The 16,220-nt window shown below is 27.5% G+C and overlaps 1 protein-coding gene and 1 long non-coding RNA gene across 4 annotated transcripts; both read left to right on the forward strand.

Annotated features, from left to right (window-relative positions):
- Positions 1-4,375: 4,375 nt before the first annotated feature.
- LOC112789723 (transcription factor MYB14) lies at positions 4,376-5,725 on the forward strand. The gene is made up of 3 exons (XM_025831762.3): positions 4,376-4,681; positions 4,777-4,906; positions 5,005-5,725. The coding sequence occupies exons 1-3, from the start codon at positions 4,549-4,551 to the stop codon at positions 5,693-5,695; spliced, it is 954 nt and encodes a 317-aa protein (XP_025687547.1). The 5' UTR covers positions 4,376-4,548; the 3' UTR covers positions 5,696-5,725.
- Positions 5,726-13,498: 7,773 nt separating this feature from the next.
- LOC112789724 (uncharacterized) lies at positions 13,499-15,816 on the forward strand. Of its 3 annotated transcripts, XR_011879578.1 has the most exons (6): positions 13,499-13,918; positions 14,367-14,737; positions 14,872-14,945; positions 15,043-15,217; positions 15,330-15,421; positions 15,519-15,816. It is a non-coding gene; the product is annotated as an uncharacterized lncRNA (long non-coding RNA). The 3 variants fall into 3 exon arrangements; XR_003196370.3 differs by lacking the exon at positions 15,330-15,421; XR_011879579.1 differs by lacking the exon at positions 15,330-15,421 and having other exon boundaries at positions 15,145-15,217.
- The last annotated feature ends 404 nt before the right edge of the window (positions 15,817-16,220 follow it).

The following is a 16,220-nucleotide window of genomic DNA, read 5'->3' on the forward strand; positions in this document are numbered from 1 at the left end:
TCGTTGTTGTGTGTTGTTTTAGTTGTTGAATTTAATGTTGTTATTTTTGGATTTAAATAATGTTTTAGTTGTTGGTGTTGTTGAATCTGATCATCATAATCCCTAATTCCTTAATTTTTATTGTTGATTTTGTTCTTGTTATTATTTCTGGATTTCTGAATTTCTGTTGCTTTTTTGTAGATTTCTGAATTTCTATTTTTGTTCTTATTGTTGGTTTTGTTCTTGTTCTGAATTTTCCTAATATGTTCTTATTTCTTGTTCTTGTTCTTGTTTCTTATTTCTCTAAATTTATAGATTTTTTATTTTTGTAATTGAAGATGAATTTGAGTATTTTTAATTCTTGTAATTGAATTTTGTTAATTGTATTTAAAAATTTGAAATTTTGAGTCTTGTTAATGGAAGAAGAATTTGTTCTTCTAGAAGAAGAAGAACAAGAAGAATGAAATGGTGGAAAAAAGAGTATTTTTGTCATTTAGAAAAAAATTTCATTAGAAAAGACGATTTTAAAATTAAATGCAACATTAAGGACGATTCTAAATAAAAAATTACACCAGTTTCGATTCTGATACTCAACATTAAAGACCAAAACAATATTTATCCTTTATTATTAAATAACATATTACTGTCGGATTTATCGGAAATAAATTCGACGATAAAAGTTTTTGACAAAAAAATTTTAAAGATAATTAACGACAGATAAAAAATTTGTTGATAAATAATTATCTGTGAGATTTATATCATTAAATTTATTTTAATAATAAATCTGACAATAAATAAATTATCGATAATTTTTTTTAATAAATTTATCGATAAATCCGATGATGTCCACCCATTTTTTTGTAGTGTGCATCCTTAGTTGGTTATCCATGTTTATTCATATTGGTTGAAATGGAAATGGTGTGTTCAACACGAGAAAGAGGCTTCATCCGATGATTGAATTTGGCACTTGGTTAAATAACATGAAAGTAGTTTAAGCACGTATTTAGCATTTTAGCTGTTAGGTATATGTTACACACATACTTGCTTTCATTAATTATCACCTTTATTCTAACATTTAACTTTTCTACCTTACATTAGTGCAATTGTTACATATTAATTTTAAATTTAGTTTTGATTTATAGTACTGTAAAGAACCTATAATATTATTTAATTATACATTATAACATCAACAAAAATATTTTATTTAATAATCCATAATATCAAATGTCTAGTAAGCATATTTTTTAATTGGACGACGTGTAAAAACACATAATTGTGTTATCAATGTATTAAAATTAAATAAAATAATACTTTAAAAAATTTAATTTTTAATATTAAATATATTTTAAGAATTTGGAAGAGTCATTTTGTTTTTCAAAAATGATTAATTAAAAAACACCATAAAAGAAAAATCCAGAAGTTTAACCATAAAAACTAAAAAAAAAAAACTATAGTCAAAACAACTTATATGTTTATAAGGATTAGGATTTAGGAACATATTAAAGCTTTTATTTATTTATCTTTCCAGTAAAGTGATTGATCTTCAAGAGTTTCCCGGTCATTCGTTATGCATTTCGTTCAAAAATGACTTTCGCTACTTTCACACTTGTAATGGTCTGAATGGGGTCATGACCGGCGACTAGGTCTAAAGATTTTTAGAAAATATTATGTTTTTGTCTGTAATAATATTATAAAAATACAAATTTTTTAAAATTATATCAATTTTATTTTGATTTTATAGATTATAGAACAAAATAATTTATATAATTAAACTATTTATACAAAAAATCGTAAAAAAATAAAAAATTTTATTGACTAAAATGATCAGAATCTCCGTCGATAAAAAAATTTAAATAATAAATTTTTTATTTATTATTTTTATATCAAAGAATTTTTTTTTACTAGTAATTAATTTTAATATTTATTATCTAAAATTTAAAAAAATTTAATGTGTATACTTTTACATTTAATTAAGTATTAAATCTGTTGTACAAATAAAAAGAATTAATTTTCATATTAGTTATTTAAAAATAATATTTTTTCTCTCTAGATATATAAATATATAATTAGATATTAGTATAAAAAATTATATTAATAGTTATAAAATTATCTTAAAATTGATTTTTTTAAAATAATTAAATCTTGATTTTAATTATTAATTACAACATTAGTATTTTTTTAAATTATATAATAAATATTTAAAGAAAAAGAAGTGAAAATATAGTTAAAAAAGGTAAAATACATTGATAAACCAAACCCATTACAAAATTACATAAAAGTCCCAAATAAAAAAGTTACGTGTATGTCCTTGTGCATAATTCTATATAAATTGAATTCACTGAATTCAAATTATATGGTGCACTAAAACTCTATATAAGTTGAATTTATTGAATTCGAACTAGCCTTGATAGTACTAAATCGAATCAACATTATTCGAATTAACCGATTTGATTTACTATTACACAACACATATATATAATAAATCAAATTAGTTTGGTTCGATTTACTATCTGGACAGATTATTAATATTTACTACTTTTAAATTACAGATTATTAACATTTAACTTATCTCCGTTTGAGTTTGAATAAAATATCAAAAAAATTAAAACGAATAAGAATAGAAATTCAACTTTTGTGTTTAACTTTAAATTCCATAAAATCTACATTTTTATAAACTTATGAATTTAAAATGGAACAATAAACGATTTTTAAAAATTTATTAAAAATCATCGTTTGACTCATTAGCATCTAAAAAATCATTACTGGAATTTTTGATGTTGAAAAAGTTAGTATAAAGTATAGCCTTCTAAAGGTAGCATAGGAGTTAAAACTTGAATTTTTTTAGAATCAAAAGTAACAAATAGTTATACATTATAAAATGAACAATTATATTTATACAATATACAATTTGAAAAATAATTAAAATACTATATTAATTGAATTATTATTTAATTTGTAAAATTAAGTATAAAATAAATAATATATAATAGATATAATATAGAGAAATATTATGGGCCATCAGAATTTATTGAATAAAAAGTCTAGAGAGCCATCATTTTTATTAAAATTTGGCCAGCACTTAACCAGCAAAAAAAAGTAAGTAATCTTACACTATTAGATGAAATCTCACACCATTAAAAACACCAATGATAACTAATTGATGGCTATAAATCACAAAATTTACTGATCCCTACTACTCAATTTATTTAGTCTAATTTTTTTAGTCTAGTAATCTAACAATATATTTTATTCCATATTTTTAAATATTAATAACTAACTGATAACAAAAAAATAATAAATTTTAATAGGCTTCTAATATTTCTCTACAATATATTTGGAATTCAGGAAGAAAAAAACAATGAATAAAAAAAAGTATTTTGTAAAACAATAATTATATTCAGATAAAATTTGGAAATAGGTTATAATTGAAATTAATAATTTAAGCTAAAAATCATCTTATAAATAAAAGTAATATTTTAAAGCTTATGATTATATTCAACAACTTATATTTTCTGAATTGTAATGATTTTACTAATTTGAACTCAAGTATTAAATATCATATAATATAAACAATAATTTCATATTGTTTTGTAATTATCTCACTAAAAGATTACCTTTTCATATATTTTAAACACAATAAATTATCTTAAAACCAGTTTTCATCAAAACTATACAAACATAAATTAATTGTGACATTATTGATTATTTTGAAAAGTGATTATAAAAATAATAATTGTCAAAATAATAAATTTAATTCTTAAGCATTTCCAAACACTTAGTATAGTCATTTTGTAATGGGAACCAAGAGGAAAAAGCGAATTCAAAGAATTATTTCAAGTATTTCAAAAATTGAAAATCAATAACAACAACAACAACAATTCAGAATAGACAAAATCATCTGTGGAAATGGGTTGACCGTAATTTTTTTTTAAAAAAAATAATGCTTGATCACAATAATTAATTTAAGATAGTAAAAATGTGTCCGTGTACACGAATTGCTACACGTGCTTATTTACCAAAACCCAAACAGGGGCTAGTCTAATTTCCTGTTATCTTCCAGGAAGATAACTAGCAGGTTGAATGATAAGTAAATAAACAAATAAATAAATAAATAATGAAAAGAAGTTCAACCGTTTCCATTCTTGATAGTGAAAGAAAACATTATATGATGAATATTTGACTGGTTTTAGTGTGATGAAAGCACACAACATAACCCCATAACATAACATAGCTATCTAATTGAGAAAGACCCCCCTTATTTGGAAGTCAAAGGAATCTTTTAATTATTAAAATCAGTGTAGTAAAATAAAGAAATAAATAAATACCATAAAGCATGTAACACGTTTTGGTCGTGACGCGTCATGCATATATATAAGTGGCAGCCAGAGACCAAATCGAAACCCACACTCATCAATTGCTCTTGTTTTGTGTTCCTCTCTAACTCTCTCATACCCCAATTAGAACTACGAGATTCAAATACAAACTAAAAACTAAACACTACTCACTAAGGTTGCTACCTTAGTGTGTTGTTGTTAATAATTACTTGGTTGAATTGAATTTGAAGGGAAGATGGTTAGAACACCTTCTTGTGACAAGAGTGGATTGAGGAAAGGTACTTGGACTCCTGAGGAAGATAGGAAGTTAATTGCCTATGTTACTAGGTATGGTAGCTGGAATTGGCGCCAATTGCCTAAGTTTGCAGGTAACTAAACTTGTACTTTTTCTGGTGATTAGTGAGAAATTGACGTAATTAATTAATTAATTAATAGGATTTTGTTTTGAATTAAAAATTTTCAGGACTGGCTAGGTGTGGGAAAAGTTGTAGATTGAGGTGGATGAATTACCTAAGGCCTAATCTCAAAAGAGGGAACTTCAATCAAGAGGAAGAAGCTTGCATAATCAAATTGCATTCTAAACTTGGAAATAGGTAATTAATGGTGTCTTTGTGACATTCTACTTAAATTAATGGATTCAAAATTACTAGAACATGAATTTGATGAAGATTCATGGTTCCGTTACTTGCAGATGGTCTGCCATTGCTGCGGAACTACCTGGAAGAACTGATAACGAAATCAAGAACCATTGGCACACCACACTCAAGAAGCGCTTCCAAACCAATGAAGAAGAATCCGAAACCGCCACCAAATCCAAACCCAAAGAAACTACTCAGATCTCAGCAGAGAGCAACACTACTACTACTACTACTACTTCACCATTATCACCATTGTCATCTTCAAGTGAATTTTCCTCCATAACTTCCTGGGATCAAAGTCACAATAATAATAATAATAAGAACAATCTGGTTCTTGAAGACGACGATTTCGCTTTTCTGGATGGAAGTTTCTGGACAGAACCATATCTTGCTGAAATCTTGCATGAACAAGAAACAGTAGTAACAGTGCCTAGTAGTACTAGCAATGTGTTTGATCCTTGTGAAATCTCAGTGGCCAATGAAAATGAAGAGTTGGAATTATCATCCAACAACAGTACGTCAAGTTTGTTTGATCTGGAGAAAGAGTTTGGGAGCTTCTTGATTGAACCAACAATGATGGAAAGTTTTTGGACCCAGCCATGTGTGTCTGAATCTGATGACGTGTCCCACATTCCTTTTATGCCTCCATCATCTGAATACTTTACAACGCTGTGTGGGTCAGATCCTTGGAGCACTCCAAGTACTACTCATTTGTATGATCAACATCTTAGCTTATTCCATTGAATAAAATCTAATATAATGTTGGGATTTTCATCTTCTATTGTTAACAGTAATTAAAAGGTAAAATTCACGTATGCTTGTTTTTATATAAAATTAATAATTAAAAATTATTAAATAAATCTAATTTTTTAATTATTAATTTTATATAAAAATAATTATACGTGAATTTTACTTTTATTGCAGCTGCTATTTAAAATGTTTTGAATAATGGTTTTTCTTAATTGAATAACAAGGGTTTTGAAACTTGGGCTAGTTTATTAGTGAATGAATTAAGAGTATTATTAGAACATAAATAAGAGAGAGAGAGGAGTGGAAGAGGGAAAAAGAAAGCTGAGGTTGTAATTATTGATCTACTATTTAGAAAAGTTTTGCTCTATTATCAGCTTTATTCATGTGTGCCAAAAAAAAAAGTTCAATTAAAGTTTACAATTATATATGTGGATATATGATCTAATCAGTGAAAAATTATCTCTGCAAATTAAATTAAACATTTTATATGGTCCATAGAATTTTATTCACGAAAATATTTACGATAATTATTATTATTAAATTAGTTATTCCAAAAATTTAAATCTGATGAATTTTACATATAATTATATTACGTGTATATAAAAAAATATCAATGTATTTATTCATATAAAATAAATATTAAAATATAAAATATACATTAAAAATAATAAATTAAATAATATATATTTATATATAAATATATAGTAACTAATTTAGTATTGAATTTTAATATGTACATAATATTTTATTTTACATATATTTTTTTCTTTGTTATCTTATACTTAAATTTTAAAATCACTTTTATTTACAAAATATAGATTAAAGAATATTGTAAAATTTAGTGATTTTATATCCTTGTGAAATTTTATTTTTATAACGTTTCTAATAATTTCTTATTCTATGACACATAATTAAGACCGAACATTTACTACTTGGAATTAGATGGGATTAAGATCGGGATTAGAACAATTTATGTAAATAAAGAATTATAAAATTGGCCCAATAAAATAAAAATATACTACATTTTAAATTATTTATTTTAATCTTAATATTATGATAATCCTTCGCACACCTAAAAAATTGAACATCCGATATATTCATCGTTCACATTATTTAGTATTTTCATTATCTGTTCATATTTTTTCATATAAAAATTAAAAATATCTATACATTAAAATCCTTAATTTGGGAAGTTGATTGATAGCAGCACAAAGCAAAGTCATAAATATAAAACAAAAGAAAAACACCATTTTCTCAATATTTGCCACCTAAATTAAATAAAAATATAGATTAAAGAATGGTCTTCGCTGCTAAATGTTCTTTGTTATATAATTAATCAAAATAGGTCTGTAATGGCTTTAAGATGCACAAAACAATCTAATTCTTTTTCTTTCCATCTTATATTATATAATAATAAGCTTCAGTTTAGCATAAACATACTCATATTTGACCACATGTTTATAATGTTGCATCGCCATGTACCTTCATTAACTAGAAATTTATTTAAGAAACTGATTAATTAATAATGTCTGAAGAGTCAATTTTGATTTCAAAACACGGGTGGTTTAAGACGCGTATGAAGAGTCCATGAGACTTCGGCTTGTAGACTTCTAATATCTGCTATATATTATGGTTTCCTAGCCTATACTATAATATAATATAAGCTCCTTTTGTCCCTTTCAACACTGTGCTTTTCAAAAAAAATATATACATATATCTTGTTGAGAATATTAATATGAAGGTGAATATATTCCTATGAGTCACATGTTCAGAATAAGTCGTTACTCGTTAATCAAGAATTCAAGATCATAAATGGATAATCCATAAGCTCTTAATTATATATTTTTTTCTTCATTGAGTACTTTAATAACTTGTCAATGCTGGCATCTCCCATGTAATCTAGCCTATAAAATATGAACATAATAAGTGTTTATTAGTAAAACTTAAGGTCCCTACTCCCTTGTTCATAATTGTTATTATAATAATATGACAATTGTCTTTATTATATATAATAATTTACTAATAAATGTCAAAACAAGATCTTGAATCATAAGACGCTTAGCAGCATCATGGAACCCTCTTAGTTGTCTGTCTTCCGTTCTCTTTCTATGGCTATAAATTAACATATATAGTTCTATTAAACTAGCATATATGCTTTTACACATCATTCAATTTAATTTTCTCCTCTAGATAAATATGTGTAAGTAAAATTGTGGATGGGTACCAAACATATAAACACCTAAATGAGGTTTATATAGTATTTTCATTATTATTTTCCAAAAGATGTTTACCAAGAATATGGATTTGCTAAGCTACTACTATTAATTAATTTGAAGATAATAAAAATACATGAAAACTTCAAATATTTATTGTTCTGGTTCAAATTTTCTATTTACATAGTTTTAACTTTTGATTTAAGAGTTTAATTTTAGTATATTCATAATTTAAAAAGTTTAATAGGTCATCCATTAAAGTTATGCGTTTAAATAAATTTTTAAATAATAAATTAAAAAATTTTATTAATGTCATAATACAAAATTAAATATTTTGTGTAAAATACTTTTACATTATCAATATATCAAAACTAAATCTCTTTTAATGGTAACAAAGTAATAAAATTATCGACTTCTAAAAACTCCTTAATTACCAAAAAAAGAAAAACGTAAAATATGCTTTTTGTATTGTTCTTAACATTTGTGATAGTTTTAAAAAATATCTCTAACATTTAATTTTATTTTTAATATTTTTTATTTTTGTCAAAATTATCTCTAAATGTTAATTCTATATAAAACTTTAGAGATAAAATAAAAAAATTTTCGAAAATAATTTTAATACAAAACGTTTTGGGACAAAATTAAATGAATAAAAATATTAACAACAAAATTGAATGAAATTAATTGATAAAAAGTATATTTTACCAAAGAAACTTTTAATTAGTCAAAAATCAACGTTACTAACAAATTTGACCGCAATGTATGTAAAAGTTTTCTCGAAATTTATGTTAGGTCCCCTTTTATCTTTTTATAAAATCAATCCTTATGTTTTTTCATTAAGAAAGTGAATAAAGTAGTGTGATCGTTCTCTTAAGGAATAATTCAATCAAGTACCAATTTGATTGAATCTATTACTATCTCATTTATTCAAATTAAATGGTTAATTGAGAACTAACACAGAATACCAAAAAATAGGAAATTGTAAGCTGAAAAATAATGGATAAAAAATAGAGGCTAAGATTTCACTTCAATAAATGTCTTAAACTCTCTAATAAATGTTTACCCGTACTTTTTTCAATATAATGTGACTATGGTTAAATTATTCTTGACTATAGTCATAGCTTGATTACTCAAATATAATGGCCCTCCTAATTAGATTAATTAAATTAATGACTTTAATGCTAGTTTTAATTTTAATTTTATTTTGGCTTCTACAAAAATGATACACAAATATTTTGTGGGACCATTTGATATAAATAGTGATTTAAAATTTAAAATAAAATTTGTTTTTCTGTTACTTAGAGTTTGTTTGGGTGCTATTATTTTGATAAAAAAATATTTTTTTATTTTTAGCATGTTTGACAAATTTTTAGGAGTAAAAGTAAAAGTACTAGAAAAATAAAAAATATTTTTTTTGAGAAACTATAATTTACATCTTTTTTTAAAAGATTTTTTTCCTTAAAAAAGATATTTTTTGTGTATTAAATAAACAAAAAAGTACTTTTATATTGTTAGACTCAAATATAATTGATAAATAAAAAGATCTTTTTACATGAGATACCCAAATATAGAATTATTTTTACTTTTTCATAAGATATTTTAAAAAAAATAACTTAAATTTTTTTTTTAAATTCACCCAGATTAAACAAGCGCTTAGTCTTAATTCAATTATAATTTTATGCTATTTTTAATTATTTTGTCAATATAATTATGAGTTATTCTTCGCATACAAGCGATTAAAGCTTGTAAACCTTACAAGTTCAATTAAAATTAACTCAAAACGCGCTTCGAACCATTCTTCTTCCTCTTCGTCTTCTCCTTCTTCTTTTCTTTCATTTTTTGCCTTCTCTTTCTCCTTCTTCTTCTTCTTCTTCTTGCTGCACGTTCTTCTTCCTCTTACTCTTCTTCTTCTTCTCTTTCGTTTCTGCACGTTCTTCTTCCTCGTCTTCCTCTTCTTCTTCTTCTTCATTTACGTTCTTTTCTCTCTGTTTTCTCGTTTTTTTCGATTTTTCATGGTGAAATCGTTTTTGAAGAAGAAGAAGCAGCAGAAGATGAGGAGGAGAAAGAGAAAGAGTTCTGAATTATGCATAAGATGTACTTCAACGAATTTTTGGTGTATTTCTTAAATTCTTTGGGTGTAGTTTTGTAATCTTTTGGGTGTATTTCTGTAATCCTTTGAGTGTATTCCTATAATCGTTTTGGGTGTATTTCTGTAATCATTTGGGTGTATTTCTGTAATCATTTGGGTGTATTTATGAAGTTCCATTATCTTCAAAAGGATTACGAAAATACACCCAAAAGATTTAAGAAATACACCCAAAATTCGTTGCATAATTCAGAATTCTTTCTCTTTCTCCTCATCTTCTGCTGCTTCTTCTTCTTTAAACCGATTTCAAAGCTTAATTTCAGAAACCATGAAAATCGAAAAAAAACGAAGAGGAAGAGGAAGAGGAAGAGGAAGAGGAAGAGGAAGAAGAACCGTTTTGAGTGTAGCGCTTTGAAAACAGGAAAATCGAAAAAAAACGAAGAAGAAGAAGAAGAGGAGGAAGAGGAAGAGGAAGAGGAAGAAGAAGAAGAACCGTTTTGAGTGTACCGCTTTGAAAACAGGAAACGGTTGAATAACGCATTAAAAGGCCTAGCAACTTGTAAGACTTGTAAGTCAAAAAGACTTGTATGTGTAGCACTCCTCTATAATTATATAAATAACAAACTTTTATTAATTTTTTATTAAAATAATACCATATCTCTAAAGTGATACTGATTTTATTTTAATTATTAATTAATTTTAATGTAGATTTTAATTTTAAATTAATTTATTTTTTAAAAATATCAAAAATCATACTTTAAAAATTTTTCATTAAAGATGCTCTACTAACGATGAAGAATGAGAATTTCTTAGGGCACACAAGCTAAGCAAGTAATTGTTTGGTAGGCTATATATGCTCTAATTTATGGTAACTATTTTTTTAGTTTATTCTAACTTATAAATCTGTATTCATTGATTAGAAACATAAATCAATCCCTAAATTTATGATTTCTAAGAAAAACAATATAAAAATTAGATAATTTCATAATTAACTAAATTAAAAAATAGGAAAAAAATTAGAAGTTCAAAAAAGATAATTTAAAATAATTCATCTATCCTCACTCTACAAAAGTTTAGCGAGAGAAGTAAAAAAAATTAAATAAAATGAGAATGAAAAAAATTAATAAAATAATAAATTAATTACTATTTAAATTTATAATTTTTATTATATATAAAGTTATTATTTTATTTTAAGAGTGATTAATTTTTTATTTGATTATTTTATCAAATTTGGCAACTTAAGAAAAGTTTGACCCAATTATAGATGCTCAGTACGTACGTAGTTGCTTCTTTTTAACTTGTGTCAATGCAAGGGCTCAAAGTAATCGGAAAGAAGAAACTTCACACTAGCTGTCTCTAATTTGCACGTGAGCCTTATCTTCCTTTATTAATTATTAATTATACATAATAATACTCCCACTATTGCGTTTGTGGGGGTATTCATTGAACGGGCAAGGGAACAATGAACGCCGATATATAAAAATGGTGCTTTCTTCGGTTCTAGTTTGTTCATAATTAATCCTTAATCAGGACTCATTACTCTCGCTATAAAGTGAAAAGTGATGAGCTGATACCGATGACGAAACGTGCTTACGGATCTGGCGCGTTCATACTGCGTCACCTTTTTTTTTTCCAAGTTAAAATGTTTTTTCAAATTTAAAATTTTTAAGTGAAGATGAAAAAAAAATGTCATTAAATTATACATCGTTGGCCATACTGCGTCACTTTGCAGTATATAATTTGCGCACATGCAATAATTGTATTAATTAATTATTATAAAGTAATCAATTATTTATGATCACTTTCTTTGACCTTATTAAGTGTATTTACCACGTTTATAATACTGATCCGGTAATATATAGGAAATAGCGAAGCGTAGAGGCAAGATCGTTCACCACTCATGAAATTGTAACCTTATTGGGTTTTATGATCAAGATATTCTTTTCATAGAATGTATTGGTTTTGTTATTATTTTAAATTTAAATTGTTTGATTTAGTTTTTGAATTTAGGTTAAGTTTTAGAAAAATGTTATCTTATATTTTTTATGATTATTAATGTCACATTTTATTTAATTAACTTTGTCTTAAAGTTACTAAAATACTTACTTAACACATGTGATATAAATTTTCTATTACCACACTCGTATTTTAAAAAGTTATATACTTATACTAACTAATAGTAAAAATCACAGTATAAAAAAGTATTTACTTTAACTCATAAAATCTGTATATTTATAAAATTCAGATAACTATTGTCAAATATCATCAAGTAAAAGCATAATAACACTTATTTGAAAAAAAAAAAAAAAAACTACAATAACATAGTCTTAGTACGAAAGTTTGGTTCAATAATAACAACTCATATTTTATATAGTAACTCCATCGACAAAGTACACTTAAAAAAAAACTCTATTATTACGATAAAGAACTGTGACTACAACTAGTAAAAAAAATGATCATATAAGTCTATGATCACAATTTTTTCACAATGATCTATTTTGACGTGGCCGTAGATTTATGGTCATAGTTTCTATAGTCACGGTTGCTGTGTTCAAATTCTGCCACTTTAAACCATATTTTTTGCATGATGACCATAAGTTACTCTATAATCATACGTAAAAACTATGACCATAACTTATTCTATAGTCACCTTTTTATAAAACTGTGATTATAGCTTAATTTATAGTTATAGTTTTAATATGACCATAGCTTATTTATGGTAACCCTTTTGTAAAACTGTGACCATAACTTACTCTATGGTCACCCCTATTTTATACCGTGATCATAATCTAGTCTATGGTTATGGTTTTAACGTAATCATAAATATCTATGGTCACCTTACTTTAAAATCGTGACCATAGCTTACTCTATGGTCACCGTTTTGTAAAACCATGACTATAGTCTTATCTATGGTCACGATTTTTAACTGCAAACATAGCTTATCTATAGGGTGATATGGTCACCCTACTCTAAAATCGTGACCATAGCCTTATCCATAGCTTATATATGGTCACCCTACTTTAAAACTGTGACCATAGTTTACTCTATGGTCACTCTATAGTCATCCTTTTGTAAAATCGTGACCATTACCTTATCTATGCACTACAGGAAAAAAGGCTTATCGGGACACTTTTTTCTTGCCACGCTTTTAAAGTATGGCCAAAAGTGGTCAATGGTCACACTTTCATGAGGGTGGCCACTGATTTGTGATTTGGCTACGCTTTTTTTGCTACGCTTGAAACCGTGGCCATATAGGAAAATCGGCACGCTTTTATGAGAGTGGCCACTGATTTGTGATTTGGCCACACTTTTTTTTCCCCGCTTGAAAAGCGTAGCCATATAGGAAAATCGATACGCTTGAAAAGCGTGGCTAGTTAGTCTTTCAATGGTCACATTTTTAAAGCATGCCCATATCCTGTGTTTATTTTAGCACTCTACAAAAGCGTATCGATAGAGTTCCCTCCTTCCAAAATTTAGTTTCCCACCTATTTTTTTGACACTTCACTTTTTTTTCTAAGTTTTAACTTTTAACCCTAGACTAAGAAGTGATAACAACAACATACACTACCTCACTTTGTTTTGAAAATCACTTTTAACCTAGCTCGCCGTCACTCACCCTTCTCATCTCTGCAACCCTAACACAGCCATAACTCCGTTGTCTCCCTCTCTCAACCCGTCACAACCCCTCCCTTCGACCCATCGCAGTACCTACATCCATCCCTCCCTCGTCGATCATGCCCCACGACACCGTCTCCCTCTCTCTCACGCATCGCGCCAACTGTCAGCACCACTCGTCAGCGCAACTCGTCAGCGCCACTCGTTAGCGGCAACCCGTCAGTGGCAACCGTCGTTCTGCTAGTGCCGACGTCTTTGGTGTTTATCCATGGATCGGTGGCAAGATCTGGAAGGAAACAATCGGTGGGTTTTTGTCGAGCTCGGCGCCGGATGCATCGCTGGCGTCGGCAATAAAGATTCAATTCCTGATTTAGGGTTTTAACTTGATTTTCTATTTTCTTTATTTGTCTAAACTTCTAATTATTTGATTTTTTTTCTCATTTTGCTAAGCTTTAAATTATTTAATTTTTTGTTATGATTTTTTACTTATTTGTTCTTATTCTTTTTCTGAGGATTTGTTTCTGTTTTGATTGTTTTTATGATTTTCGATTATGATTATTTCTTGTTGGTTCTGATTATTTATTTTCATTTTTTATTTTTTCTGATTTTGCTATATGGATGCCCTGTCATCAGTGGTTATTATACAATAATAAAAATATTTGATTAATTTTTATGAAAATATGTGTCTGTGTATCATTTTATTCATGACATAGTGCAATATCATGATTTTGAATTCTCTATTTTTCTCTAGAGATAAAGCACAGATATAATGTGTAACTTACAGAAGAAGAACCATGACCTGACAGGGTAAACCTATGTTGCTGCATGAATGAAGCATGGTGGCTGCTATGGCTTCTAACTCTGCATGCTACGTGGGCTAAGTTGCTCATTCTCTATGTATAACAGGGAAAGTGTTATGAATTCTCTATGAATCAAATTTTGATCTCTCAAAATCCAAGGTTACGTGTTGCATAATTATGTAGCTTTGGACAGCATTTTGTGAACAAAATTGGGAGCAATCTAGCCACTCAAAATGAATGAAATTATTTTTCTTTAAAGAGATGTCTAGCAACAGAAATACTCATGATGAACTCATCCAACACTCATGATGACACTCAAAAGGTATATAAAAATTTTCGTTTAACTCTTCTGGCTCAAACATTGAGATTCATACCTTTAGCCAGGTTTATATCACTTAGTTTCTTGCTTTAACCAGGTTTGTAATCACTTGGTTTTGCAAATTTAAATTTATGCAGAGTCAATATCCCCGATTGGTTGTTGATGACTTTTTGCCATTCCCATCCAAAGGGCAGACTGGCAGAGGCGGGTGGTATGATTTCATTTTTGTATTTTGCCTTTGTTATTCAACTGTATTGTTGTAACTAGTTTCACCCGAGTCATGTATTTCTCTCCTTTTGAATTGGCAGTCCGAAACTACTATAAATATAGCTTGTTGATGAATCGGAAGTTGATTTAGATACTTATACAGCATAGCTATCCTTTAAACTACCATTTAGATGGCTTTTCAGATTTAGAAGGATATGAATCTATGGCAAATTAACTACACTTTGGAGCTCAGTTGAACATCTTTCATTGTTTTTGGTATGTGATTTGTCTTGTGCATTTTGATGTCATGTTTTAGCAATCTTGGAGATAACAATCTGAATTAAATTTTATCATTTTTTGTTGTACTTCTTTTCAATTCTATATGAAGGTAGTGCTTTTAGTATCATCCAACCTCCTTGACTGGTTAATTTAGAAATCTTAAATCATTTGATCCAGAACAAGAATGAATACTACATGGAGGTGAAAAATGATCATTATCATCAGCAATTGCCTTTGAGTTGTAGACCTTACATGATTTTGATTAATTTACTTATATTTTATAGTGCCTGTTATGCAGGTGACTCCCAAAACATTGGTTGATGTGAAGGGTGGCACTTTGATTTCTTATGAAGGAAGAGTTCAGGCATGTAACCATTGCTGAATCACCACTTCTCAATCAAGATTTAGTTGATTAAATCTGTACGGTGATGGTTGCAAATTGGCCACAAATTTGATAGTTTTAATGATCTCCTAAGTTCTAATGCTGAACTTATTTTGTTCTAATTCAATTATTAGTTTTGTTCAAGTATTGTAATTTTTTAATTATAATTATAGCATATAAATAATTCATATAAATCAATAAAAAATCAATTTTTTATACCTTCTAATTTTTTCCTTTTTTTTAATTTGACAAAGGAATAGGTCACGCTTTCTAAGCGTGGCAAAAGATTTTAGCTGGCAAGCCACGCTTTTGAAGTGTGACTGTATGTGCTCTATTGGTACACTTTCAAAGCATACCCAAATCTAATCTAATCGGAACACTTCAAAAGCGTGATGATATGTACACTTTTTGGTACGCTTTTAAAGCGTAGCTATAGGTTGATATGGCCACACTTTTTAAGCGAGGTAAGAGATGAAAGCATGAAAAAAATGTGCCAATAGATCCACAAAGCGTGACGATAGAGCAACCGGAACTCTTGCGGATGTGACCCTTTCAAAAGTGTGCCGATAGCTCAAAAAGCGTGGCGAAAAGCTATCGGCACGATTTTAAGCACTTTTC

This window comes from Arachis hypogaea, chromosome 3, assembly GCF_003086295.3.
Source record: "Arachis hypogaea cultivar Tifrunner chromosome 3, arahy.Tifrunner.gnm2.J5K5, whole genome shotgun sequence".
NCBI lineage: Eukaryota > Viridiplantae > Streptophyta > Magnoliopsida > Fabales > Fabaceae > Arachis > Arachis hypogaea.